The 27,913-nt window shown below is 42.1% G+C and overlaps 1 protein-coding gene across 1 annotated transcript; it reads left to right on the top strand.

Annotated features, from left to right (window-relative positions):
• Positions 1 to 189: 189 nt before the first annotated feature.
• Positions 190 to 27,913, top strand: CYTIP (cytohesin 1 interacting protein). Its single transcript, XM_030580602.1, has 8 exons — positions 190 to 397; positions 5,205 to 5,254; positions 5,674 to 5,728; positions 12,803 to 12,905; positions 13,048 to 13,141; positions 15,630 to 15,699; positions 21,828 to 21,894; positions 22,628 to 27,913. The coding sequence occupies exons 1-8, from the start codon at positions 227 to 229 to the stop codon at positions 23,092 to 23,094; spliced, it is 1,077 nt and encodes a 358-aa protein (XP_030436462.1). The 5' UTR covers positions 190 to 226; the 3' UTR covers positions 23,095 to 27,913.

Below are 27,913 nucleotides of genomic sequence, written 5' to 3' on the forward strand. Positions count from 1 at the left end.
CTTTAATTGCAAAACGCATCTCCTTGCTCTCCCATGAGCTTAAAAAAACCATTCAGTAATGTTGGTGATCTGCGAGAAGTGATTTATGTAACATGCACCTAAACCACAAGTCACATGGGCTCTTTCTGTTTGCTACTTTTGATTGCTTGCAGAGGAGGTTATAGTTTTAGTTTCCTCAGCCAAGCAATGTTTTTAGCAATGCCAGTCTAAGTGCCCTTCGTCCAACATGTCCTTAAGAAAGCTCATTCAGCAAAACCGCAATGCCAATTTTGTGGGCTACTGTGTTAGTCCAAGTTACACACCTTACTTAGAGCCGATGTGCAGTCCCCAGATGGATAATAGAAGAATTCAGAGTCTGGCAAACACAGTGGGGACGTTACCAAGGGGACGCAAACAGGTACGTTTTCAGTTTTTGACATTGTGGAAGGTCCAATTTTTGCAGGACAGATAACTGGTTTTTCTGTGTGGTTTCTTTTTTAATTTCTAAGTGTAAGCTACAAGGTTATCAACGTGATTTTTAATGCTTTGTTGTAGAATGTAGCAGGCCACATTCTACCTTGGTTTAACTTTAATACAGTCAGTGGAATTACACCAGAGGGAATTTGTTTTCTTGGATTGTGTTTAAAACCTTTAAAACAAAACACTAATATGGTAAGTTTCTAGGGCAACTCGGAACATAAAGTTCTTTTGCAGCTAAGTCACTAGCTGTGCTGCATTAGGGTTTGTTCTGTTTACAGCTGCGTTGAGAAAACTCTCTTGATTTCTGCATTTTTCTGATCATTTAATTTACTTTGCTCCGGTATTTGGGCTTTTGGTTCCCTCATGAACTGCCTTCTAAATCTATGATTGAAAGCACCTCTCATTAGTTGTGTCCATCTGGTTTGAAGTATTTTGCTAGAAGTGATTCTGATTTGAATTGTTTCTCAATACAGTATTCTTTTTCTTTCTTTTTCATTCAGAGCATGACAGATTTCTGTTTGCAATTGGCTTCTAAGAAAGCCCATTTCTATTTTTGCTAATGCTGTGAACTGGCAAATAAGCACTTATAGGATATATCTAACAATCTAATGTAAAGCAGTCTAAATTGAAAGTACATAAAACATATTAACACAAATTATCAAAGAATATCTACATACTGATTGCGCACTTAAGCATTCACTTTGTATAACAATATAAGTGCACTTAATCCTTCTCTTTGTACAATCCTGGAGAAGATAAAGCAGAGCCAGAACTAAACAGATTAATGTATTTCTGTGGAATGCCGTTGATGATTCTTTGTTATGTTACAACTGCTTGTGATAGGCAGTTTTCTATGGTTTTCTGTGGTAATCATGACTGATTTAGAGATAACATTTACAGTAATGGTTGTTACGTGCCCATGTTTGTTAAAAATAAATTGCAACACATGTATTTGCTATGAGAACCAACCTATGCAAAGAAGATGGATACTTTAGAGAAGTAGATCAGTTTAAAGTTATGTGCCTATTTAACTCTCACAAACAGCTTGCATGTAACACTTCTCCCCAACCTACCTCTAACACTCCTCCCCAAAAACAAATACATGTTTCTGAAATAAGATTTGGACAGAGATGGTTGTTTTATGATGAGGCACAGTTTTATCCCTCTGAAGTCTGTCATATGTTTTATTATGTTAGCTTGCAGTCCATAGACATTTTTGTGATACAAGCCAGTAGTTCCTCATTTGTAATTTATATTTTGGCAAGAATCTTTGCTTAAAATTAATGTTAGCTTTTTCAGAATCCTTCTGATTTCTTAAATACTTTTCTATTTGGCTGAAATATCAAGTTATGTTTTTCTGGCATCGTGAATGTGTGTATGCTGTTGGACTCCAATATGCATGGAGATAAGAGTATTCCTGTAACGATGATTCGTGTCACACAGACACTCTGATACCTGTTCACACATGGGGATTTAGTCACCTCAATAACTCCCGGTGAAACCTAGATCTGCTTTTAGAAATGCTGAAATTAGCATTAGCAAATCAGCATTTCCTTTGCTATCACAGCACTTCTGGAAGTACCACTGTGTGGATGCAATACTCCTATTGTGGGGTTTTCAAAAGTGCTCTGCATTGGCCTAATCCTACTCCAATTGAAGAAGATGGAAAATGGACTTCAATGGGAGCTGAGCTAGGCCAAAACTGTGGGCTTCTGAATCCCAACCCAGGCGGTTTGTTCTTTTGTTGTATCTCTATTTCTCATTGGTGTCAGCAGAGAAGGTAATAGGCCCATTTGGCTACTCGTGGATGAATGCTCGTAGAGATAAGAGTGGCTTTGTGGTAAAAGCACAAGAGTGGGAGTCAAAAAGATTTGAGTCCTACTGCTGGTTCTTGTGTGATCTTGGTCAATTAATTATCTTTGCCTCAGTTTCCCCATTTGTAAAACAGGGATCATTCTACTTGAGTTTCTCATGGGGTGAGATATGATGGGTGATGTAATATCTTTTACTGGACCAACTTGTGTTGATGAGAGAGGCACACTTTGAGCTTACAAAGAGCTCTTCTTCTTTTCACGGGGTGTCAAGTATTAATGTTTGTAAAATGCTTTCAAGTCCTCTGCTGGAAGGTGCCAGAGAGGTGTAAAAAGAATTTGTGCTATTAAAATACACTGTTGGCACGATAAAAATATTAACTCTGATTAGAACCACCTACACCGAGGAGCAGCCCTACCTATTTTGCTGAACAGGATGGAAAATATTTTTAGCACCTGCCCCCCTTCGAGGAAAAGGAAAATAAGAACTGAGCGGCATAGCAGTTCAGCATGCCCTTGAAGATGACTACCTTGCTCTCCTGCCCCTAGAACCAGCCTTGCCCATGCCCTTTACTGGCCTTGAAGCTCCACATATTTCAGACTGCATTTGGAAGGGTTCCCAAATGTTTTGAAAAACACACTGCATGATTCATGTACATTATATGCCTCCCAACATCACTCCAAATAATGCATTTGTGATACACCTACAGTCCCCTAGTAAGATAGCGTGTCTAGGGCCTGTGGATTCCAGCCATGTGTAGGCTAGGCTGCGCCTGATTGCAGAGAGCAGGTGTTCAGACCTGCACAGCTCAGACTTGGATCAGGTTGTACATTTTCCACAGTGCACAGTAGTGTAGTTTCCACAATATTAGTCTGGGCTTTGGAGCTGTGCTCTGGCTCCGCTTCAGCTCCAGGCAAAAACCTGCAGCTCCACTGCTCTGGAGCTGCTCCGGGCTCCACTCCAAAGCCCTGATATTGGTGAAACATTAAGTGTCATTCCTCCTATCTGAAAAGTTCCACAAAATACTGTCTCTTGGCATTCCTACGTTATGCCAAAATAGGTTCTAGAATCATAGGAAACATTCAGCTACTTGACCAGCACAGGGTTTCTCCTACAGAGTTCAGCCTATTGTCCTTTCCAGTTTAAAATGTCCCAAGCAATTAAACTCCCAGCACTTCAATTGTGGAGTGAAATCCACAGTCGAACCAGTCTCACTCTCAAAAAGATTTTCTTATTATTCAGCTTAAATTTTCCCTCTTCATAGTCTCAGCCCATTACTTCTAATTACAACTGCTTTCATTACCCTAAACAACTCCTTCCATTATATTTACAACCTTCAAACTCTTCAGCAGATATCCTAGTCATCGCTTAACCAAGTTACATACCCCTCCAGGGCTTTGGTTTTGAGGGGCACCTGTTCCTGAGCTTTTGAAAGCTGATCACAAAGGTCCTATGTGGCCATTCCTAGTACAAAAGTGTGCTGTGAGTTACTTCATGTTTCTGTTGGCCAGTGGCAACGCGATATATCAATGGATTTCATTTTTATCCTATTGGCAGCAGGATCATGCCTGACATTTGGCTATAGAGATATTGGAGAGTTTTTCAAATAAGGCTTAATTCATTGCAGTTTTCGAGTGGAGGACTATTGCAGATTTTACAGTGGCATAACACTGGAGTCACATAATGGTATATCATGTCCAAAATGTTTTCACATGGTGGATTCAGAAACTGCAGTATTTCCACTTTGTATTAGAGAGTCTGGAAAGATCATATTAAGTGACTTTCACACCCATTTGGAAATGTTGCTCCTACTTGTGATTTTCTGTATCATAACAATACTGAAACAATGTGTGATGAATGACCTGTAAAAGCACTGAGTGTTACACATGAAATGGTAAGTCAGCCCTAGAAAGCAGATAGGTTTATATACTGACGGTTATTAATTAGAATTAGCCAGCCAGCTTTAAAAAGATGGATATGAAGAGGAATGGAAATTTGTTTGCAATCTTTATATTTAGCTTCTAAAACTGAGGTTCTACAGTTGTCATTTTCATTAAGTTGATCAGATTTACTGTTTTACTTAAAACTTTTATTTCAAATTAAATCCCGTTTGTTTATAGTTTACCTTTCTGTTATTCAGCGTCATCGCTATGGACCTAGAGACAGCTTAACAAAATGAAATCTCTTTTCTCTCTTCTGTCTGACCTGCTCCTACTTACCACTGTGTGTTTATTACTGAGGGATGTAGCATCAGAAGTGCCTTTCTTATTGACTGGTACAGCACTATGCAATCTGCCAAACTTCCCAGAGACATGTCTCTTCCCTCATCATTCCATTTGGAAATGAAACAGAGACTGGGAATGGTATGGAAGATCAGAGAGATTTTGTTTATAGCAGATTTATGGAGAATACTGAACCTTGCTGTTCAATTCATGCATGATGAACAGACCACCTAAGTGCCAACCATTGGATGGTGGTACCAAGGCCTTGAATGGGACCTCTCTATTCTGGTCTTACCTTACCCAGTATAGTTTAGGACTAGACTCATCTCAGGCTTATATTGTTTTTTTTAGGCATTACCTAAGGAACAGCACCCACAAGATGAAAACTGCCGGGGAGAGGTTGCAAAGTGGCTACAAACTCTCCCCTCTACTGAGGGACTTGCATGCAGCCAATGCTATCCCTAAAGTGGCCAGGAATGACTGGAGAGAGTGGATGTGAGATGCCCTGATTCAGCACATCCCCTAAGCATTCTGCACCTGCTTCTACACCAGGGGGAACACCAAGGGAGGCTAGGCAGCAGTAACACCTTCTGTGCTCCTGTAGGGTACAGCGTGTAGTTTTTCTATTAACTTGTTGATTTTTATTCATTGTATACGTAAAGTTAAATGTATGGACATATTGACAATGGCAAACTTTATTTCTGTTTCCAGCTTGCTTTAACCAGATCAAGTTCCTTAGGTGACTCCTCTGGGCCACAAAGGTAAAGAGATTTGCTTTTTATTGTAATACTTGCTCTGATTTATATTGTGCTATAGATGTATGGATAGGAAAAATATAAAACAGAAAATGAAATAGAAGCCATTCCCTGAAGAGCTTACAATCTAACAGCAAGAGCAGGTTCAGCACAGATACCGGGCAGAGAATGGTGGTTCATTCATACACAGTAGCTAGCAAGCAGTGTAGAGCAGGTGGGTTTAAAAAGTAATTTGAATATTGAGAGGAAGGGCTCGTAAGATTTATGACTGTCTATAAACGTGCATGCCATGAATCCAGACTGTTGATAGGGCTGATATGTCACAGTTGGATAAATAGCAGCATTCTGCATTTCTGAGTAATAAATAAACCCTCCAAATGGGGTGCTGTGTTCTTTATATGCAGATTTATGTATTTTTCTTACAGACGGCTTCTTGCTATTGTCAAAGAAGATAATGAAACATTTGGATTTGAAATTGAGGTGAGACTTCAGCACTGTGAATATAGATTATCTATTTAACTGACTATGATAGGTCTGTGTCCATGCTGAATTAAAGTGATGGACCCGCAATGTGATGGATTTCAAAGGGTTTGCAAATAGAAGACACAGACCAAATCTTCTGATCACCAGCCATTACACCTGAACTTCAGAGAGATTCAGATCTGAATCCAGATCCCAAATTTGCAGGTGGCCCTATCTTTATTACGGGCCAAAACAAAACTCTAGATCCAGCTACCCTCAACTTCCATGGCTCTTCCTATTCCATGACATGGTTGTTTTAATCCTCCTTCTGAATCCACAATATGCTTCTTGTTGCCAAAAGCAGGGAGTGTCGTCAGCCGATTAGAATAGAGGGCTAGAAAGCAAGAGGACTCCTGATATCAATTCCCACCCCCATCACTAACTTCTTGAGTAATTTTAGACAAGTCATATAACTTATGTTGGCCTAAGTTTACTATCTGAAAAATAGGTAATGATGGTGCTTACCTGCCTCATAGAGGAGATGTGAGAATTAATAGTTTTAAAGTGCTTTAGATTAATGCTGCTATATAAGTATTCTAGACACTTATGTTACCCAACTCAGGGATCTCTTCTCTATAGCCTCAATGTGTGTATCTAACTTGTATGGGATTTCCTCATGGATATTGAGGGGAAACAGCAAAACATTCTTTATACAGAGCCCACTACAAACTTGGAAGGAGTAAAGAACAAGTATAGAATATAGATATTTGATCCATTATGGGAAAATAACACACACATGCTCTCTTCTGAAAACACTGTACTATCTTTTTAAAATCTCTTTTTAAACTTTAAGTAGATATATTTTTGGAAGTAAGTGTACAGAGGAACTACAGTAAGAATTTTTTAAATAATAATAATGAGCATACTAAGTTCAACTATTTTACTTTTCATGCAATTTACTTAAAAATAACTCTCTGTGTGTGTATTTATATTTGTAATGTATGCATGTGTGTATCTTTCTTTCTTTCTTTCTTTCTCTCTCTCTCTCTCTCTCTCTCTCTCTCTCTCTCTCTCTCTGTTTATATGTATAGAGGGAGACAAAGACACACATACAAGAGTCAATAAAACACATCAATAATAAAAAATAAAATAAATTACTTGTGGTTCAATATAGTTTGAGAGTTTGATCCTGTAGCCTTTAGTCACAGAGGTAATCTGAGATTTACAGGAGCAGGCCTTGCAGATTCTTATATATTTGGGAGATATAAATCTTTGCTAGTCCTCTTTCAGCTGACTACGTTAATACTTTGACCTGGATCACTAGAAAAACAAACTGATGCAGTTTTCAAAGCATTGTCTATACAATAGTATAGAACACCTCCTCATACTGTATTCTAATCTATACTGAACAAATGTGTGTGTGTATTTGTTTATATACTGGTAGTCTTTATCTGCATCCATTTATCATTTTGCATAATTACTGTGGGTGGAATGGTTGTAGCTTTAAAATAGATCACTGATGTTAATGATGTGAGATAAATAAGATAGATATTTAGCAGACTATATAAATAATAAATTAGAAATGTTCTCAAGGAAGCATCAGGCATTTAGGATCTGGTTCCCCATTTGCAATACGTAGGAATGAAACCATCCATTTATTTACAGTGTGTTGTTGTACATCTTTGAAGCATTTCCCATATTTATGCACAGAGAATAAATAATTTTTCAGCCAAATTAGTGTATTAGGAGAAGCATAACTTTTTTCTGAATTAGTTCTGTGACTAATGAGTGTGTAAGTATTCGGGTTAGGAATAGTGGAGAGCTTTTAGAAGTGAAGATAATTGAGTCAATTACTGTGCTTTTGTGTGAATTGACAGGGCAGATTTTCATTATCTGTGGCATTCAGATTAAAAATAACTATTCTTGGCATATCTTCCTGAATGTACATTGTCTGTGAGCCTCTCACTTGCTAGCCTGGTCTATAAAAAGCCAGTATCTGTTTGGTACTGAAATAGGTTGATTTTGCTCCAGATTTTGAAGGTATTTAGGTGTTACTCCACTTGCCATTGTACCACCTAAGTCCCATTTTCAGAATTGATTTAGGCTCTTAGGAAGCCTAAATCCTATTGACTTTCAGTAACACATAGGCTCTTAAAAGCCTAAATCACTTCTGCACACAAGACTTAGGCTCCTAAGCAGCGGCGGTGGAAGCTCCCTACAAGTGAGTGTGGGGGGACCACTAGCACCCAAGCTGTGGCCCTCCCCTATGCTGCCCCTTCCCCCGAGGCCCCACCCCACCCTCGCTCCTATCCATCCCCACACTGTCCCAGCACCCCTGCTCCTATGTTAGCTAGGGTATGTCTGAACTTGAGCTGGAGGTGTAACTTCCAGCTCAGGTAGACAAACCCTTGCTAGAACTAGCTCTGATTAAACTAGCATGCTAAAAATAGAAGTATAGCTGTGGTGGCATGAGCTGCAGGATAGACTAGGCGCACTGAGTACATAACCAGGGTGTCAGATGGGATTGTACTCAGGGTGGCTTGTCCATCCTGCCACCGCAGCTACACTTTCAGTGAGATAGCTTGATTAGAGCTAGCATGCGTTTTTCTTCCTGAACTGGAAATGACATCTCCAGCTACAGTGTGGACATACTCTTAGGCTTTGCAATGCTGACTGGAGCAACACCTAAGCATCTTTTTAAAAAAAAAAAATCTGGCCTGAAGGCTTTACATTGTGTAGATGTGATTATTTCATTATTACAGTATGAGTTTAGGCACCCCCGAATAGGACTGTATGAATCTCTATGCTACCATTTGCAGGTGGTTTATGAGAATTACAGTGAAAGTTTTGCATTTGAAAGTTTCTGCCCATTTGAACAATTCTACCAGTACTTCCCAGTGATGGCCTCAGTCTGTTGTAATCCGATTGTGGCAATCAGTACTGTTGTAATGGGACTATGCATGTGTCTAAAAAGTTACTAATGTACATACATGTGTGTGCAAGATTAAGGCCTAAATAGCTAGATAATATTACTCAGGCTGGTATAAACTTTCAGTCTGGAAGGACAATGTTAAATGGCATATACTGGTGTGATTCTGAATCCTCTGAATATGGGATTTAACTGAAAGCATTAAGTTGTGCCTAATGTTGAAATCACTGAATTGTGTAGTTTCTTTATGAATAATAACTCATGCCAGGTGTGCTCACCATTTGATCCATATTGTGATTAGAAAGATCTGTGAACCTGCTGAGGATTTTAGGGTTGTAACGAAACTCAGAATTGTGTGAGTTTAGGCTGTCTTAGTTTCACTATTAGAGAGACAAGGTGGGTGAGGTAATATCTTTTATTGGACCAACTTCTGTTGATGAGGGAGACAAGCTTTCAAGCCACACAGAGCTCCTCTTCAGGTCTGAGAAAGGTACTCTGAGACTGAGTGCAGTGCTTAATTTGTGCCAAGACTGAGCCCCAGAACCTCTAGACTTGGCAGTTCACAGCCCCAGAACCTCTGGGCTTGCTGCATCAGTTATGAATGTTAAAAAAAAAAAAAATTCTTAAGCCTTAGTACCTAATTTCATTACAAATTAAGCACTGTCTGTGACAGCTAAATGCAAAGTGAAACACATTGTTTAGCATATATGTTAGCACATATTGTAAGGGACCATTCGAGACAAAGTGGCCCGTTAACACCTCTAAGTCATAGGACAAAAAGAGGGGGTTAGTAGGTTACAGATTGTTGTAATAAGCCACAAATCTAGTGCCTCTGTTCAGTCCATGTTTGTTATTGTCTAGCAGGATATGAATTTAAGCTCCCAGACTCATCTTTTGAAAGTGTTGTGCAGGTTTCCTTTGAAAATGAGGACTGATCGCTTTGTTGGGTGTTACATGTTTGTTTTATCATTTTTTGGGTGAGTTCATTTGAGAGCGTATTGATTGTCTGGTTTAACCCACGTTGTTGTTAATGCATTTAGTGCACTGAATGAGGCACACCACATGTTGTGATAGGCATGTATAGGACCCAGGGGTCTTGAAAGTTGTGTTGTGGGGACTGTTGATCATCACAGCAGAGGAGATATGTCTGCAGGTTTTGCATTTGTTCTGGCAGGGTCTGATGCTGCTTTGAATTGGTGTGTCCTGGTCTGTGGGGAAATTGCTTCTGATGATGATCTTGGAGAGGTTGGGGGGCTGTTTGAAGGCCAGAAATAGAAGATCAGGAAATATTTCTTTCAGGATGAGGTCCGCATTGTGTATGGGTTGTAACTGTTTCATGATACCCCGATTGGGTTCCAGCATAGGGTGGCAGGTGACAACTAGGGGTATTTGGTCAGAAAGGGTTTTATTTCTGTAATGAAGCAGGTTCTCTTGCGACATTTGGGTGGCCTGTTCCATGATGTGATCTACTTGTCTGGTGGAGTGTCCTTGTTTGGTGAAGACAGTTTTAAATGTGTTAAGGTATATATCCTGGGCTTTCTCCTCAGAACACAGTTTGTTGTATCTGAGTTCTTGGCTGTAGATAAGATTTCTTGTGTGTTTGAGGTGGTTACTGGATCTACGAAGGTAGGTGTGGTGATCTGTGGGTTTCTTGCATATGGTTGTCTCTAGGATTCCGTTGTTGAGCTGGTTGTGATCCAGAAGTTGATGTTAGTGTGGGAGTGTTCCAGAGAGAGTTTAGTGGATGGATGGTGGTTGTTGAATTTGTGGTGGAAATCTATGAGGGAGTTTAAACAGTCTGTACAAAAGATGAAAATATCAGGTATATCATTGGTTTTGAGCTGTTTGTCCAAAAATTCTTCAAAGTGGCCCATGAAGAGGTTGGCATATTGGGGACCATCCTAGTACCCATGGCTGTTTCCATGTTTTGGACAAAGTGTTTGTTGTTGAATGTAAAATTGTTATGGGTGAGGATGAAATGGTTGAGTTTGCTGATGTCTTTGGGGGTGGATATCTGAGGGTAAATATTATCATGTAAATATTTTGAGGCAGACAATGATGCTGATGTTGTGAGGCATGTTGGTGTATACGGAAGTGACATCCATGGTGGTAAGGATGATGTTCTGAGGGAGGTTGTTAATGTTGCAGAGTTTGTGAAGGAAGTCAGTTGTGCCCTTTGTGTGGTGATTGGTTAGAAAATGGTTTCCTATGAGTCCCGATATTCCTTCAGTAAGAGTGCTGTGGCCAGAGAGGATGAGTCTGCCTGTGTTCCCTTGTTTGCGTATCTTAGGAAGCATGTAGGAGGCCTTTGGAATGAGTTTGTAGAGTTACTCTTGGAATTGTTTGGGGAAGGATTTGATGATATCCTGGGTAAATTGTGGTGTGGGATCTTCTTTGAGATCTTTATAGTAGGTGATGTTGGAGAGTTGTCAGTTGGCCTAATTAACATCTGCCTGCACCCTCTCCCCTGCAGCCACACTCCTGAGACCCCCTGCCCCTCCCCTGTGGCCAGGGCCATGAGACTCTGACCCGCTCAGAGGAATATCGAGCACGCCCCCATCCTTCCCACTCCCCTTGGCCAGAGGAGCCTCGCACAGGCCAGAAGCCGGAGCGCCCTCCCCCTTGGCTGGAGGAGTCCTGGGCCAGCCGAAGCCCTGAGCCTTCCTCCATCCCCACCTGCCTGGAGGTGCCCCAAGCCCCCTCCACCTGCCCAGAGGAGCCCCAGCTCAGCCACAGGGAAATGTCTCATTGTCATTTGAAGAAGCTTTTCAGATGCCCCGTGCAGGTTCTGGGGTGGCTGAGGATGCGGTATTTGCTGCTCAACTTCCTGGGTTCATCAGTTGAGGGAGTCCAGTAAGATTACTGATGAACCCAGGAAGCTGAATAGCACATACCACCTCCTCAGCTGCCTCAGAACCTGTATGGGGCATAATAAAGCAAAAACTTTCCCCCAAAACCCCGCAACTGGGCATCTGACACCCATGGCAGAGCCTCTCCTGGCCTATTATATTCGCCACTCATGACAATGGTGTCTCCTTGTCTACTAGTTTGATCACTCTCTGGTGGTTAGATTTCAGGGACTGTATGGTGGCGGAGAGATCATGGTAGATGTGATGTTTGTTATAGATTTCACAGTCAATTTTCTTCCTGAAGCGGACATGGTAGTTGTGAGTGGTGGTATCGTTGTTTCATTGTTAGTTTTGCACAGCTCCAGTCCTGTATTGTGGTAGGAAGAGGTGGTTAAATATTGATATTACCAGGCAACCAACAGGGCTGGTTATTTCTTAAGTCTTTGCAAGATAACAGAGATTTTGATTAGGTATTTATAGTTACATGACCTGACTGGCTATTTTTCAGAGTACATGTGATACAGATGATGGATTTTGCTTGATTTTTTAAAATAATTTAATAAATATTCATTTCAAAATAAAAAGAGGCAGCTATTTTTTTCTTGGAGCAGGTGTGGACACAATGTGCTCTTTGGGATGCAGAGCTTTTACAGCTTAAAAATGACTTAGGACAAGAGTAGGTTTAATTTTCCTTGCTTCTCAGTTATCTATAATAGCCTGTTGTCCCATCTAATATTACTGATGGTTAAAATGGCATTTGAAATATGGTAGCATAGAGGGGGACAACATTTTTTTAAATCATGTTCCCAGGCTGTGTCAGACTCTACACTGTTAAAACTGGATCCTACAAGATGGTAGCTTGTTGTAGCGTAAGCAAGAGAATAATCTATGTCCACGTTGTCTAGAACCAGAAAATTGTTCTCGCCTACATTTAAAGACAAGTTGTTCTTGTCTATAAATAGGCCTAAACTATTATTTTTACTGTTTAATAGCCATCTTGATTTAAAACTATGTTGTGTAGGAATGGTACATATTGTAAATAAAATAAACAAGGATAATTTATTATTTGTTTTTCTGTTTCCACGCATTTCTCTCCTAAGAAGGAAATATCCTATTCCTATTGTCCCAGGCTTCCTGACTTCTCATTTGTGATAACAACAAAAATAATAAAACATTATGCAATACAAAAAATAAGAAAACTAAAAATAAGATGAACACTTACAGTGCACTGATGGGGCTGTAAGACAATATTTAACTTTTTACATCGATTTTGAGGTTTTAATATTGGTAACACTGTCAATTTGATATTTATAGACACATAGATTACAACACCAAAATGCTTGCTCCCTGCAAATATGCACTTATGTCTGCAGAATACAAGAAGAAAGTCCTGCCCATCTTTCTGGTCTGCAAACAGGTAACTATTCGTGTTTTCCTATGGTTTGTGGCTCTGGTTCCTTTCCCATTTGTTTCTGTATCATTTAGTTTTTGTTTTAGAGACTGTGGAAAGAATGGTGAGTACCTGAGATGTTCATTTTACTTGTGTTTAAATTTACCAGGTGATATTCTAGCCAATATCAATGGAGTGAACACTGAAGGTTTTAGTCACAAGCAAATGGTGGACTTGATAAAATCTTCAGGGAATTATTTAAGGTAATTAAGTGTTTTTTCAAACATTTTTGTTTAATTCCTTCTCACATTGTGAGCCTAAGAAGAAAGGTTTACTTGTTTCCTGATGCTCCATGTGCTGTTTCTGATGCTAAGGCAAAAAGGATTAAATCAAATTCTGCTGATGAAATAAGATCCACAGTTCTGCCTGTAGACAGGAACACAGTAGCAAGTTCAAAATCATAAAGCCACACTACATGACAGTTTAGGACAAGAAATGCAGAGTTACCGTAGCCCATCAAATATGCAGAATGTAATTGCCCAAATTAGAATTGAACCCTGCTCTTCCATAGGGTGACCATATTTCCCTATGGTGAATATAGGACATCTGATAAAATTACTCGTATTCAAGCGAGTTCAGTGGCAGTCAATCAGAACTATGCAGAACAAACATTCAAATTAATATCAAGTTGACTGAGCCCCTATTAAAAAGAAATACTGAGCAGTTGGATTCTTCTTATCTTTAAGACTTTAGGGTTCACACAGGGAGGGGTCACACACACCCACACACACACCCACACACCCCTCTCCTCCCCTCCCCTCCCCTCCCCCCCACATGGGGAGAAGTGATGCACGCACACTCCCATACACCTCTCTTATATGAGGGGGTGACCAACTGACCTGACCCTCCCTGCCTGGCACACTCTGCCCTCCATGTCTGACTGGACCCCTGAGACAGACCTGCCTCTCTTGGTACCTGGCATCACATCTTCCTGAGGCAACACGGGTGGTGGTGGTGGTTTGGGCACTCAAGGTCACATGCCCCTCCCCACCCTTGTTCTGCCAGGGTTCATACCAGAATGTGGCCAGCAGCAGCCTTTTGGCACTGTGCAGGAGGGAAGGGACGAGAGCTGCCTTCTCCCCTGCTGCTGGGACGATCTGGCCTGTCTCTTTGCAGAGCTCATCTCAGTGGCTGGAAATAGCTTGTCCCTTCCTGCTCACACAGTGTAGAAAGGCAGCTAGTGCCTCCAGGCTGCTGCTGGCCACTGACATAACCCAGCAGCCTCCTGTCCCCTGGCTATAGTGTGGGCAGAAAGGGGTTAAGCCCTAGGATGCATTGTGCACCAGGGCCCAGGGAATCTGACTGCAGGGGTTTCAGCAGCTGCGGAGCCTGGCCAGAGAGGTGGGTCAGCAGGGGAAAGTGCCTAGGGGCCAGAGCAGCCCTGGCCCCCTGGGGACAGGACCCAAGGCAGGAGGGTTTTGGACTTTCCTGGGGTGCTGGCCCAACCAGAGACAGTGGGGGAAGGAAGGAGCCTGCCAGCCAGGCTGCTGGTGAGCTGAGCGCTCTGACCAGGGGCTGGTTCTCCTCACAGCGCTTGGAGTGGGACCCCCCCTGCCAGGGGGGATATGGAGGAGCAGAGAGGTTGGGGGGAGAGAGAAGGGGAAAAACAGGGAGAGAACAGTGGGAAGGGGAACATGTAAAGGGTCAATGGGTGGGCAGCACAGGTGAAACATAACCAGGCGCTGCCTGACGCCTACCAGCACCCGCTGGCTGCCACAGCTCACAGCCAGCGCCCGCCAGAAATTGAACAGGGGGCAGGGCCTTGCTGGCCAAGAGCCATCATGCAATGGGGGCTGTGCTGGCAGACCACTGGGGAGCAACCAGCCCCATGTAGTGCAATCACCTCCCCACCAGCCTTGCACACCCACTCCCATCGTCAGCCAAAGAACCCCTCCACTTACCACTGGTGGGCGGGTGGCTGGCAAGCAGGGCTCGGGCCAGCAGCAGGACCTGCCAGTACTGATGAGAGGAGGCATCAATTTGCCTGTTTTTAAGAAAAACTCAGGGCACCTGCAGGAGAGCTTAAATATGGGACAGACCCTTTTAAAAATGGGATATCGTCACTCTACTCTTGCAAGCACTATCGAGCATGAGGCAGGTTCTCGCAGTGGATCAGCACAAAGCTGTTTGTCACAGGCACTTATCGAATGATCCATTGGAAGAATTTCCAGGCCATTACAAGACCCCCTCAATCTCTCACTCACATACTTGGATCTTTGTGGTAAGTAGTGTTAGTTCTCTCACTGCTTGCTGACATAAAACATGTAGGAAGACTAACTGGTCAAGACTGTTGCACTTACCTCCTTGTCCTCATTGACCTTAGGATCCCCTTTTTTATATTTACCGTTCTTTGTCTTGGCCTAATACTCTCTCCTCACCCTCTCCTGCTTCTCCACACTCCTGTGTTTGGAATTTTCCAAAGTGGCTTGATTCCTCTGTAACACAGGAAACACATCACTCCTTAAAATAGCTGATTCAAGAGAGAGAACATATCCTAACTGCATCCCTCTCCCCAGCCCTCCATATTCCACTTGCTTTTTAGATTGTGAGCTCTTTAGGATATTTACTGTGCCTACTGCTCCTCTGTGTGCTATTGCAGTGTGAACATTAACTACTAGTAGTAATGTAATACCCATACATGCTTAAATGGTCTTTGTACATTTCAGTCATGAAAACAATTGTTCTTTACAGATTAGAGACTGTTAATGGAGCCAGGATTGTTAGGAGAATGGAACTTGAAACCAAGCTGCAGTTATTGAAGGTAATTTAATATGTGGTAAATATGTTATGTGTAAAAAGTGCCAGATTGATTACCTGAAGACCGAAGTCATCTATTTATCTGCAGACAAAGAAGGAACAGGCATTGGAAATCCAACCTCTCGCATTGCCCTGCCAATATGCATCAAATCCTCCTGCCTCAAGTGCTGAGAGGCTAGTTCATTTCCTATGTCTTTGACCTTGCTATTTCTACACCAGTGAGGATACCAGGTGTGTTGGCCATCTTTGTGAAGAGGATGCTTCTTCACAAGGGGAACCCCAAAATACCCAAGGCCCTCATTTCATCATCTACTTAATGTCATCTAGTTTGGGACATTGTTCATACGTAGCATGTGTGAGGAGTAGCGTTAAGGAATGTTTGCTGACTCAGGATAGCCCAAAGCTGCTGGATGATATTTTCAAGACTGATTGAGAGGAAGGATTGTACTGCGGTTAGGACACTAGCCTGCCACTTGGGGAATTGGGGTTCAATACTCTGCTTTGCCACAGACATCCTGTGTACCTTGAGCAAGTCACTTAGTCTCTCTGTCTCAGTTGCCTACCCAAAAAACGGGGATAATAGCACTTCCCTACATCACAGGCTTTTGTAAGACACTCAAATACTTCGGTGATAGGGGGCATATAAGCACCTAAAATATCTAAATGATAGAATTACTTCTACTTCTGTAAACCTATAATAATCTCTGCCATGTCAGTGTCAGTAACGGGCAAGAGCTAGGTATTATGACACAAACCTTGATTCATTCTTTATTAACAGAGTTGGTATGATTTTTAATTTGATTTGTATTTAGCAAATACCACCAGCAGTTTTGTACCATGCCATGGAATTCACAGAGTTTAAAACAAAACAAACCACCCCCCCCGCCCATCCTGAACATCTACACTGCCATTAAACAGCCCCACGGCCCATGCCCCGGAAGCCTGAGTCAGCTGACATGGGCCAGCTGCAGGTTTTTAATTTCAGTGTAGACGTACCCTATGTGTACAAGATAAGTCATCAAGTTGATCCAATTAACATACCTGTCTGATGTAGTCAAACCATTCACTAGTGTCCGCATATCTGGAGTTGGTGTCGAAAGCAGAATTTGACCCATCCTGACCCAAGCAGTTGAAAGCAGAATCTGACCCATCCTCTTTACTGTTTTACTTTTCTTTTAAATAATGCTGGGCCTGATTCACCTCTCACTAGTGACACTAATGATTTCAGTGGAGTGTAACTGAGACCACAGTGGTGCCCACTTACTCTCTCATTACAAATGAAGTACTCGGCCTTTAAAGTGTCTCCGTGCTCCAGTTTCTCCTTTATTGTCTTCATTTAGAATATAAAGGCAGGGATTCTCACTCTCCTTTGGGACCTGTGGGTGCTATGTAATGCAGCTACTCTAATAGTAATAGTAATTGGGCCCAGTAAAGTGCGGGGCCCAATTTGAACATTTCTGGCGGGGCGCCAGCAAGGATGAGGATGACTTAAAAAAAATAAAAGCCTTTCATTTCTTAGCAACCGGTTCCCCATAAAAAGTTCTGATTTAAGGGATGTGCCACAGTATGTATTTTTTTTGTACCAATAGGGTTACCATTCGTCTGTATTTTTAAAAATTTCTCCCGGCTGGCAATTTAAGAACCAAAAAGCTGGACATGTCTGGGAAAATACAGATGTATGTTAACTCTATCTAAAGTTCTTTTTTAAAAAGATTGGCCTGAACTAGAAATGAGCTCCGTTTCACGTGTGGGTCCCACCACTCCCTGTGGGTGTGCTAGGGTGACAGGATGTCCCGATTTTATAGGGACAGTCCCGATTTTTGGGTATTTTTCTTATATAGGATCCTATTACCTCCTACCCCTGTCCTAATTTTTCACACTTGCTGTCTGGTCACCCTAGGGTGTGCACATGTGTGGGTCCCAGCTGCTCCCTGCCTCTCTCATTGAAGCAGGTGACCAGGGCTGCTGCCCTGGGAACTGCAGGGCACCAGTGGACATGGGGCTGGCTGGAGATAGGGCAGGGGCTGACTGGAAGTAGGGTCTGGCTGCAGGCAGGGCAAGGGGTGCGGGGCTGGCTGGAGACAGGGGCTGTGGGGTGGGGTGGGCTGGCTTGCTTCAGGCAGGGCCACAGGGGGTTGCGGCATGGGTTGGCAGGGCTGGAGACAGAGAAGTGCGGGAATTGGCTGGCTTCAGGCAAGGGGGTGCGGCAGGGGTTGGCTGGAGACAGGGCAGGGTGTGCGGAGCTGGTGCAAGCAGGGCAGCGGGTGCAGGGCTGGTGCGGGAAGGGCAGGGGATGTGGCAGGGGCTGGCTGCAGGCAGGGACTTTGGGGCTGGCTGGAGATGGGCTCGCTGTGGGCAGGGGGTGCGGGGCTGGCTGCAGGTAGGGGCTGGTGCAGGCAGGGCAGGGGGTTTGGGACTGGTGCGGGCAAGGGTTGCAGCAGGAGCTGGCTGTGGGCAGGGGGTGCAGGTACACGGGATATAGCCCACACTGTAGGGTAAGTGCCCCCTCCTTCTCCCTCTCCCACCAGGGTACCAGCAGCAGCTTGGGGGTATTTAAAGGGCCCAGGACTTCTCTGCTTCCACCGCCCTGGCCCTTTAAATAGCTGTGGGAGCCCTGGGGAAGCGGCAAGGCTCTGGGGGCTATTTAAAGGACTGGGGCCGCAGAGGCAGCTGGAGCCCCCCCACTACTCCAGGGCTCTGGGAGCTATTTAAAGGGGCTGGGGCTCCCCTGCTTCTACCGCCCCAGCCCTTTAAATAGCTGCTGGAGCCCCACTTCTTCCCTCGGGCTCCCACAGATATTTAAAGGGCCGGGGCAGTAGAAGCAAGGGGAGCCCCGGACTTTTTAAATAGCCCCAGAGCTCCGCACCCTACCCTAGGGCTCCAGCACTGGGGCTCTGGTGGCAATTTAAAGGGCCTGAGGCTCCAGTCCCTGCTGGGAGCCCCAGGCCCTTTAAATTGCCCCCTGGGGAAGCTGGGACACCCTGGTACAGCGCACCGGCAGGGCTTGGGCGCGGGGCCCTCCTAGGCACGGGGCCCGATTCAGGGGAATTGGTTGAATTGACCTAAAGCTGGCCCTGTTACCAGGAGCGTCTTTGTATGTTGACTCTGAGGCAAAGCTCCTTCATACGCAGTGCTGCTTTTAAGCAATCTACCATGTTCTGCCCTGTCCCTCAGTGTTAAGAGATTTAGGGAGGTAGGGGAACTACACATGCCCAGCACGTTGCTTACATCACATCGGTCCACCACCTCAGTTTGACCTCCAAATGACCCTGGTGTTGGACTGGCAACTTTGATTAAATCACCTAAGTATGCAAGCAGCCACCACCACCTAATCCAGAAAGAACTAGAAATAAGCCAAGTCATAGAGCCAGACATTTCATTGCTGTGATTAATGAGACCACAACAGTTGATTATTATGTCGGCAGGGTCCGTTACAGAGTCCATTACTGTTAGTTGTACAGGCTGGGATAAACTGCCTGACAATTGATCTCTCTCTCCCTCTCAGATAAAAGCTTTGAAAAGCATCTGAGCCTAAGAAAAACATCATAAAGTTACTGTGCTTTGTGATATACCTATGTACATTTTGATTTGACAAACAGCAGGTGGGACAGAGCTACTTACTTTACAGTGATGGATTTAAAATATCCCCCACCTGTTTCTTAGCAGCTGAACTCTAGCCCTGTTAAGTGGAGTTGTTAAATATGAAATTCATCTCCTTCCTTTCCCCTTCCAGATTCAGAATCTAACCCTATCCCCCTCTTTCTGCCCTTGTTCAGGATTTAATTAAAACCGTTATCTGCTTCCAAAATGGCTAGTCCTCTTGCTGCCGTGCAGACCACACTGTAATGCTCCATGATGGTGCTAATAGGGCCGGTCATTTTGAACATCCTGTGACCTCACAACAGAGACCACAGCATCTCTAAGCTTAAGTCACTGATAAAGCAAAACTGCTGCATCTTTAACTATATGCCCTGTTATCAAGAAGGGGGTTAATTTGCCAACTATAGTTTCCCAGAAGTGCAAAACCACTACCTCACAAAATAGTATTGTGGGGCTGTGGGCCAGGGCCCACTGGTTTCATATTAGTGTGGTTACAATGGTAAGAAACCTATTTTTGTTTATAAAAGATCAGTTCCCAAAATGGCTTCTAAACTGAGACTCTACTAAAGTATGTGATAAATAACCACAAGTACAAAGAGTCATTATAAACCAAATTAGAGAGATAAAGTGGTTGAGGGAGTATCTTTTATTACCTCACCCATCTTGTATCTCTAATATCCTAGGACCAACACGGCTACAACTACACTGCAAACAGAATAAGCACATTTAGAGTTTAAGAATTGTTTTGGTTTTTGACATAACCTGCCAGATTGATACAAATAACCTTTTTACAGAACTAGGGACTGAACATGTAAGTGCGTTGTCATAGAGATGTGTTCTAAACTTTTGGGCCAACAAACTGAAAAGAAGTCTAGCTAGCATCTTGGCAGCAACAGATGGATGCATTTATTTGAGAGTCCAAGTGCTCCCAAATTTCAATTAGGTGCCAGAAACCATAATTAGAGGATAGCTGGGACTCTGATGTGATGATGATGAGAATAAGGAAAATCTTGGATATTCTGAATAATCAATAAAAGGTGTCTTGCTGTCCTCATGAGAATTCACCCAAATTTGGCCAAATTATAGGCCTCTGAAAAGTTCAGTAGTGCTTGTTAGAAGCTTGATGCTAACATTTCCAAACATTTTTTTCTCACAGTTTTTCACTGCAGCAAGAAAGAAAATTTTTAGTTTGTTTTATGTCGACTTGGAACTAATTTTATTTGTTTTGTTTTTTTTTTTGGTTCCAAACCAAACCAAAAATCAGTTATCCACTTACTTCTAGTCATTAAGAAGGGAGGCGGTAGTCTAATGTAACTGCACTTGAAACAACAGTCCACACAAATGTCTGCACACACATGGTATTAGCAAAAATTTGCATTTGTATCCAACATCAAGCTTTTGCCTATGTAAATCAGGAAACGGTGTGTCTAGCTGTCTATTTATAGGTGCACTTTGTTCATTTACATCATTGCAGATGGCCCTATTGCGTCCATCTTAAAGCAAAATGTTACAGGTTTTATAGTTTTAATTAAAATCTGTAACTGCATTTGAGATGTCTAGATAAGCATGCAGCAGGGAGGAAGCAAAAATGTTCAGCAACATCAGGCTAGATCATCCTTTATAGGCATCAGACTGAAAGTGCTGTTGCTAACCATGACATCAGAACATTGCTCATGGCAAAACAAGCAAGAGAAGCACATGTGCCTTTTTTTCAAGAGCTTAGCACCCACGGCTGGGGATAGATTTCCAGAAGAGATCAATTCCCACTTGCATACTTAACAAGGCAACATTTTCAAAAGTGTTGGGCTCCTGATGTGCTGAGCTTTTTTGAAAAATCTGGTCATTCAGTTTGGTTACTAAATGGTAGCTGAGCATTTTTCAATATCCAGACCACAGTGCCCTAACAGTCCATGATGCTGGCATCACAATGGGATGACTGGCAATTTTAATTCAGCAACCAATGCTGGAAATTCTGGAGATCTTCTTATTCCAAATAACTAGATAATCTCTCTCCCAGCCTTTCTTTTGGCAAATGAGTTTCACTAGATACTGTCCTTGCTGGTGATTATTATATAATTATTGTACTACAGTTATGGCTTTTGCTTCAAAGATGCTATGTGCTTCTATTATGGGATGTGCAGATAGTATTAAAATGCTGTTGGTACAGGTAGTTATAGTATCATGCCTCTGAACTTTTGCATTCTCTTCTTTTAGGAGCTGAACCTGGCTTCAAATAGCTAGTGTTATCATATCTATGGGTAATAAGAGAACCCAGAGAATACTCCATAATTGCATGTGTTAGGTGCATCACCAAAAGTCAAACAAAAATTAACAGAATAATTTGTTTCTGGGAGAAACTTACTAATTTTCAAGCAGGCTCTCTTAATACGACTGTTAAGAGAACATACGCTTTATTGAAAGTACCCGCTTCCTAGAACTAAGCTGCAGTTTTTCTGAATACACCATTTCTCTAAACAAGCTTGACATTGTGAAAGTTAGTGCTAATCATCATTTGCAATTTACCTTTCACAGCAAACTTTGCAGGAAAAATGGGTGGAGTTCCGGTCTCTGCAATTACAGGAACAACGCTTGCTGCATGGTAAGTTTTGATTTCCTGTTAGGAAACCACAGTACGTTTCATGACCATCACAGCTTCTTCGGCAGAAATTCTGTGTGCTCAGTCGAAAGCAAGTGTTTGCTGGGTCTGATTTTCATTTGGCTTATTTTTCCCTGTTAATGAGGGTACTGGGTGGAAAAACTGTTTCAGGGATTAATGAATGGGGATGTCTGTCTCCTTGGCTGGTGCAGAACAAAAGGTCATTTGTATGAATTCTAGAAAACAGAAGTTGGCATTGATTACACACTTTTCTCCTCCTTTCCCTTACTGACTGACTCAGGGAATGACCTTCATTCTGTTTATCTAGGGGGAAGCAATAGGTGTATTAGCTGTGTACCTTCCTCTAAAGTATTAGTTATTGGTCACTGCCTAAGGCAGGAGGCTGGACTTGATAGATCAATGTTCTAAACTGGCATGATAAATCCATGGGGCTCTTCCCCATCTCCCTGGCTAGAAAAAAGCTGATACCATGACAGTAAGGAGGAACAGAGAAATCTAGGGGAGACAAAATAAAACTGTTGACATGCCTTGTGCAGCTCTCTTCAACCAGCCAAACATGTAGGCGTGAATTGCCAATAACATATCTCTCTAATGACACTTTGGGAAATTCAGATTGCAATGTTGTAGATTATCCTTGATACACAAACTTCCTGTGCTCTGGTCTTTACCGTAATTTACGTTGTATAATGTCGCTACTTTTATACCTTTTTCCTAGGGGAGGTGACTGACAACAACTTTGACACCCTGGAACTGGAGTCCAATTTATTTGGTAGTTGTGCTTCACCAAGGCCTGCCTTCCCAATTAAACCCCGATTCTCCAGCGAAAGCAGCTGTAAAAGTCGGCTGAGCTCAATGACAGTGGACAGTGAGGATAGCTTCTACCAGACCTGTGTTTTTGAGGATTCTGCTCATGAGACTCTGAGCCAGCAATCGAGCACAGATGACGATTGCTTCTTTTCGAGGGACAATGACACTGAAGTAGGGAAATATTCACTGAGGAGGAACAGAAGCATCAGTCTGGCTAGCAGTGGATCAATGTCGCCCTCATGGGAGGGAGGCAGTTTTTCAAATATTTTTGGAACACTCCCACGGAAAAATAGGAGAGGGAGTGTCCGAAAGCAGCTTTTAAAATTCATTCCAGGTCTTCACCGAGCAGTTGAAGAGGAGGAAAGTCGTGTCTGACATCTTAGGTATCGTCTTCAGTAGCCAGGATGGTGTTAGTATCCATAGGCAGAAACTGCAGCAGTAAAACCACATGGCGTCCAGGATTCATACTGACTCACCCAGCCACACATTTTGCCCCGACATAACCTTATGACAGGACTGACATTATTTAAAGTGCTGATTTTTTTTTGTTATTCTTGAATGCAGCTAGCACACTGTGGACCCAGCTTTGTTAGTATAGAACAGATTTTCAGGGACTAACTTTGGTTTGTGGAAAAGCTTTGCAGCACTCCCCATCAACCCTTGTGTTACCAATGTTGTCCTCTCTGTGTGAGAGTTACAGCTATTTATTTCCTATGTTAGTGAGCCAAATATTATATTCTTCAAAGAACTTTATTAAAGGGCCTGCTGCTGCTGAAATCATTGGCAGAAGTCCCATCGTGAGCAGGATCAGGCCCCACGTATACAAGTGTGCACACCACAGAAGAACAAAACTGTGAAAAGAAGTGCAGTAACTAGAAGTCTGAAGGATTTACTTGTATGTTTGTTAACCTTGTGGCCTGTGCTGTGGCTCAGACTAGGGTATATTTGAGTTTCTGAAGCAGAGACTAGGGACTTTTATTTAAATGCAATTGTCATTCCAGTCAGTAAGCTAGAGACCACATTTCTCCAGTCAGTCACACCCATAGGACAGCATGCATGTGCTGCAGGGCCCTTAGCAGTAACTCCTAGGATATCACTGGGATTTTTCTTGTCTCTCCATACTAATATTTTAACACAAATCATAACCTATGGCCCACACTTCCAGACCTGTCTGGTCCTCATGGTTGAAATCACTGATATATCATGCTAAGTCTTTACCATCACAGGAAATCTGAAATCTAGGGTCACTCACAAACTTACATGATTCCTCAGATAATAACCCAAAGCTTTTGTCATATGGCAGCTCATTCAGTACCATTGTCTGTTTTTACACTAGACTGGCCACAATAGCTGAGTTACTGAGCTTTTTAAACATGGTGTGTGTGTGTGTGTGTGTGTGTGGGTGTGTGTGTGTTTCATTCATCTGGGTGTGGGGGACAAACTGGGACCATTGAACGTAAATGAACTTGGGAGTCAAAACATTTCAGTTTTCTAAAAACTGGTGGAGAAAAGCATAAAGGGTTATTGGCTTAAAAAATGGCTAGGGTATCTGAAATATGAGACAACTGCAGAGCCACACTCCTTGGACTATGATTGAGTATGTTTGGGGGAGGTATTCAACTGAGGTATGTTGTTTGATCTGCAGCTGCAGGGTAGTATAGAAAGAGAGAGGAAGTGGCTTTCTGGTGTTGCTGGTATCGGACTGACATTAGGTTCAGTAACATGAATTGACCTTGTACTTAGCAGCAGTGATGACAAAGATCATTGAAGTGGTGAACACCGAAGAAATACTAGACAGATGTGTACAGATCAAAATAACATCCATTGCAGTAGTTTGGTAACAAACGGTTTGGAATAGATTTCAGTGATTTGGAATGAGATGCCAGAAAAGGAGTCTTCCAGGGTGAACTGATTGAAAACAGAAAGAAAAGGAAAACCGAATGACAGCGCAAGGTTCTGGAAAACTAGTGATATAGTCTGACTGCTTTTGTGTTTTCTCTGCTTCAAGACCCTGCTATGACAGCTCAGGTGGGCCCATTATCCCTGCTTATAGTGACATGTCTCTAACTCCTGTCACTTGTTTCTGAAATTCTAATCAGGCTTATTGAAAACATATTTCCCTGTACTGTGCATATGTCAGGCTCAGTAACAAGTAATGTAAAGGTCATGCTTCTTCACTGTCACCAGTTGAGATTGTTGCAGTCAAAGAAGCATATCAGAATTTCAGCAGTCTTGAGAAAATATTGATCAGCGAACAATGACCTAAATACAGTACATCAAATGAATTCTCCTTCTTCAAGTTTCCATAGAAATAAGTACATCCCTTCCTACGCCATTCTCCTGGGATGTTCTGTAGTTACCAATGGGATTTTGTTTTGTTTCTGAATGGAATGTGAGATTTCAGTCTCACCTTCAAAAACTCCTTACAAATCAGTGTCAGGGAAGTGTGCCTTTTGGGATTCAAACCCCATAAACAAGCTTGCACTCTTAAGGACTTCATGGAACTCTCTATACAGTATTTTGGTATTTTACTGCTGCTGAAACAAAAGGGTCAGCAATTGTCTAGGTTTTTTTAGGACTAAAGATTTCTGTAGTGTATGGATTGAAGATGGAAGGGATAGTTTACCCAAGATTATAGGAAATTATTTAATAAGTTTGGATATAGAATGGGAAGGAAAGGAGACACTTTATGTATATATCAGGCATTATGTGTGCATAACACTTATAATAGATTAAGCACAAATTAAGTCCTCTAAACTGTGGCAAAACTTTTCAAAACATAGCCTAGATGGAAGAAGTGTTAATGTAATTATCTATAAGAATATCTTTTGTTTAATGACTCACTTGGTTTTAACTGACGACAAAAAAAAATAGAGCATTAAGAGGTAGTTTATGCTTCAGACATTTCTCTAACAAGATGTCAGTTGTGTTTAAAACATCAAAGTCAAACCAGCAAGTTTCACCACCACAAACAAACAAAAAGTCAAAGATATATCCTCCATTGTACCCAATATTCCTTTAGTTGATAAATTTGTTTCGAAGGCACATCTTCCAAGGTGATTTAGCCACCTAACGCTTGTTAAACCAACAAGAGCTGTGAACTAACATTTTAAATAGTTTTTATATTTTTTTTCTAAGAGGATTAAAAAGATTGTAGTACAGCAATTCTCCATGTGAAGTTGAGGGAAGGGAAACATTACATGAACATGGGGGAAGCTTCATTGCTCTGTTTATTACGGGAACCACATTTGTTTGTTTATTCAGTTTAACATATATGTTTATTATTATGCTAAAAATTGAACTTGTGCTTTAACCCCCTAAATTCCCATGTCTCTGGTGGTTCAAAGTCTAACTCTTGGTCCAGCTGAGCTCTGAATTTCCTGGCTGGCCCTTAACCTGAGCAAAACCAAAAGCCCTTGATTCAAATAACCCCACACGTGGATCCAATCTAATTTTTGCATCTGAGTCAACACATTTCTGAGTCAACACAGTAAATCCCAGGCAAAAAGTTAAGATACATCACATGTATTTTCAGAAATTGCTTTCTTGTTTTGTTTTTGTTTTTCACCCACAGCTATTTTTAGATGCAATGTCACTAGGTAAAAAATTAGATGCTTAGGTGTCCAAGTGAAAGTGACTACAGGCACAGTGATGCTCTAGTGAAGGCTGGATTGAAAATTATGCCCATAATACCACTCTGAGAACATATAGGGCCTAACACTTCAACCTCAATCCCAAATATTCAGGCAAATGCAAATACTTGGGCCCACATCTTGCACATGCAAATAACTGCAGTTGCACATGGTAGCGCCTTGACATGTAACAATCCGACATATAGGTACAAATAATGAGGCAGAGTTATTTGTGCATGCAAAATTGCACCTGCTAAGTTAGAAGCCATCTCTGAAAATCAGGCCTTTTAAATATAGGACGTTTCTTATTGAAAATCCTGCATTAAAGTAAATATTTTCTTTCTTAGCATGTCTACCGTACATGCTAGGTTAGAATCCTGGCCCTACTGAGGTACATTGATTTCAACAGGGCCAGGATTTCACCCTATTTAGGAACAGGAATTCCATAGCTGTGTTAAAATTTTACTCACAAGTAAAAAATCCATTTCATATTAAAACTGTAGAATATTGTTGCAGGAAAAGGGTCTCTGGTTTGTGCTGAAGTACACACAAATTGGGAGGTAATGAATATGCAACTGATACGTGCAAAGGTGGGCTTTGCATAAAATGGTTTGCATATACATGGATCAGGGGCCCCTTGAACATATCCCATGTAGCTAAATCCTTTCTCCCCTTTAAGGGATTTACCTACATCCTTGGTGGTTATATACCAGAGCAATGAAAATGGCTGGAGTCAGTCTTTTAATTTGGGCTTGATCAGTTTAACAGAACATATGGATCTGAATTTTGTGCTGCACTTTAACAGCAATGAGGAACTAGAGATAGGCCAGAACCACAAATTTCAGATCCAAATATGGATTTCAAGTCCTTTAGTGTTTGAGAGGTTGTTCCACATGGAGCAACCCAACCTTCATCAGACCTCCTTCTCCCCAAGGTATGAGGGTGTTTGGAACTAGGGTTTTGGTCTGAGACCATCTCCACAAGCAACAGATGTTCTCAGACTTTCCTGTTGGACCTGAAGGTGAAAGTTTGTACCCTTGCACCGTCAATAATGTGAGTAGCTAAAGGCTGACTCTGTGCACTTGGTAAGAACCCCCTCATAAGTCAATGTGATGAGATATTGGTTAAGTACCAAGTTATTAATCAACCGGCCAGGGAATTTAGCTGGTCAGGTGAGGATGGTTAAAAGAGAGACAGGAGGGAGAGGGGCAGGCAGGGCAAAGGAGACAATTATCTTAGAGAGGTGAGATGTCTCCCTCTCTTCTGCACTTTGCCTTGGGATTAGGTAAAGACCTGAGGAAAAGTCGTATGCTGTAGGGAACAAATGTTTATAAAGCACTTGGCGTTGAACTTGCTACTAGTGTGTATGAGGACTATTTGCATTAAGGATCCAGGATAAGGGAACCCTGCCCTGTGACAATAAACAGACATTTTATTTGTGTTGAGTCAAATGCAACGTCAAAGTCTAAACTGTAGCTCTTTGTATTGAAAGAACATAGACTAGATAGTAAACTCATGGAAATTGTTTAAAATAAATATATTTTTGTTTCTCTTCTTCAGAA

This window comes from Gopherus evgoodei, chromosome 11 (genome assembly GCF_007399415.2).
Source record: "Gopherus evgoodei ecotype Sinaloan lineage chromosome 11, rGopEvg1_v1.p, whole genome shotgun sequence".
In the NCBI taxonomy this organism is placed as follows: domain Eukaryota; kingdom Metazoa; phylum Chordata; order Testudines; family Testudinidae; genus Gopherus; species Gopherus evgoodei.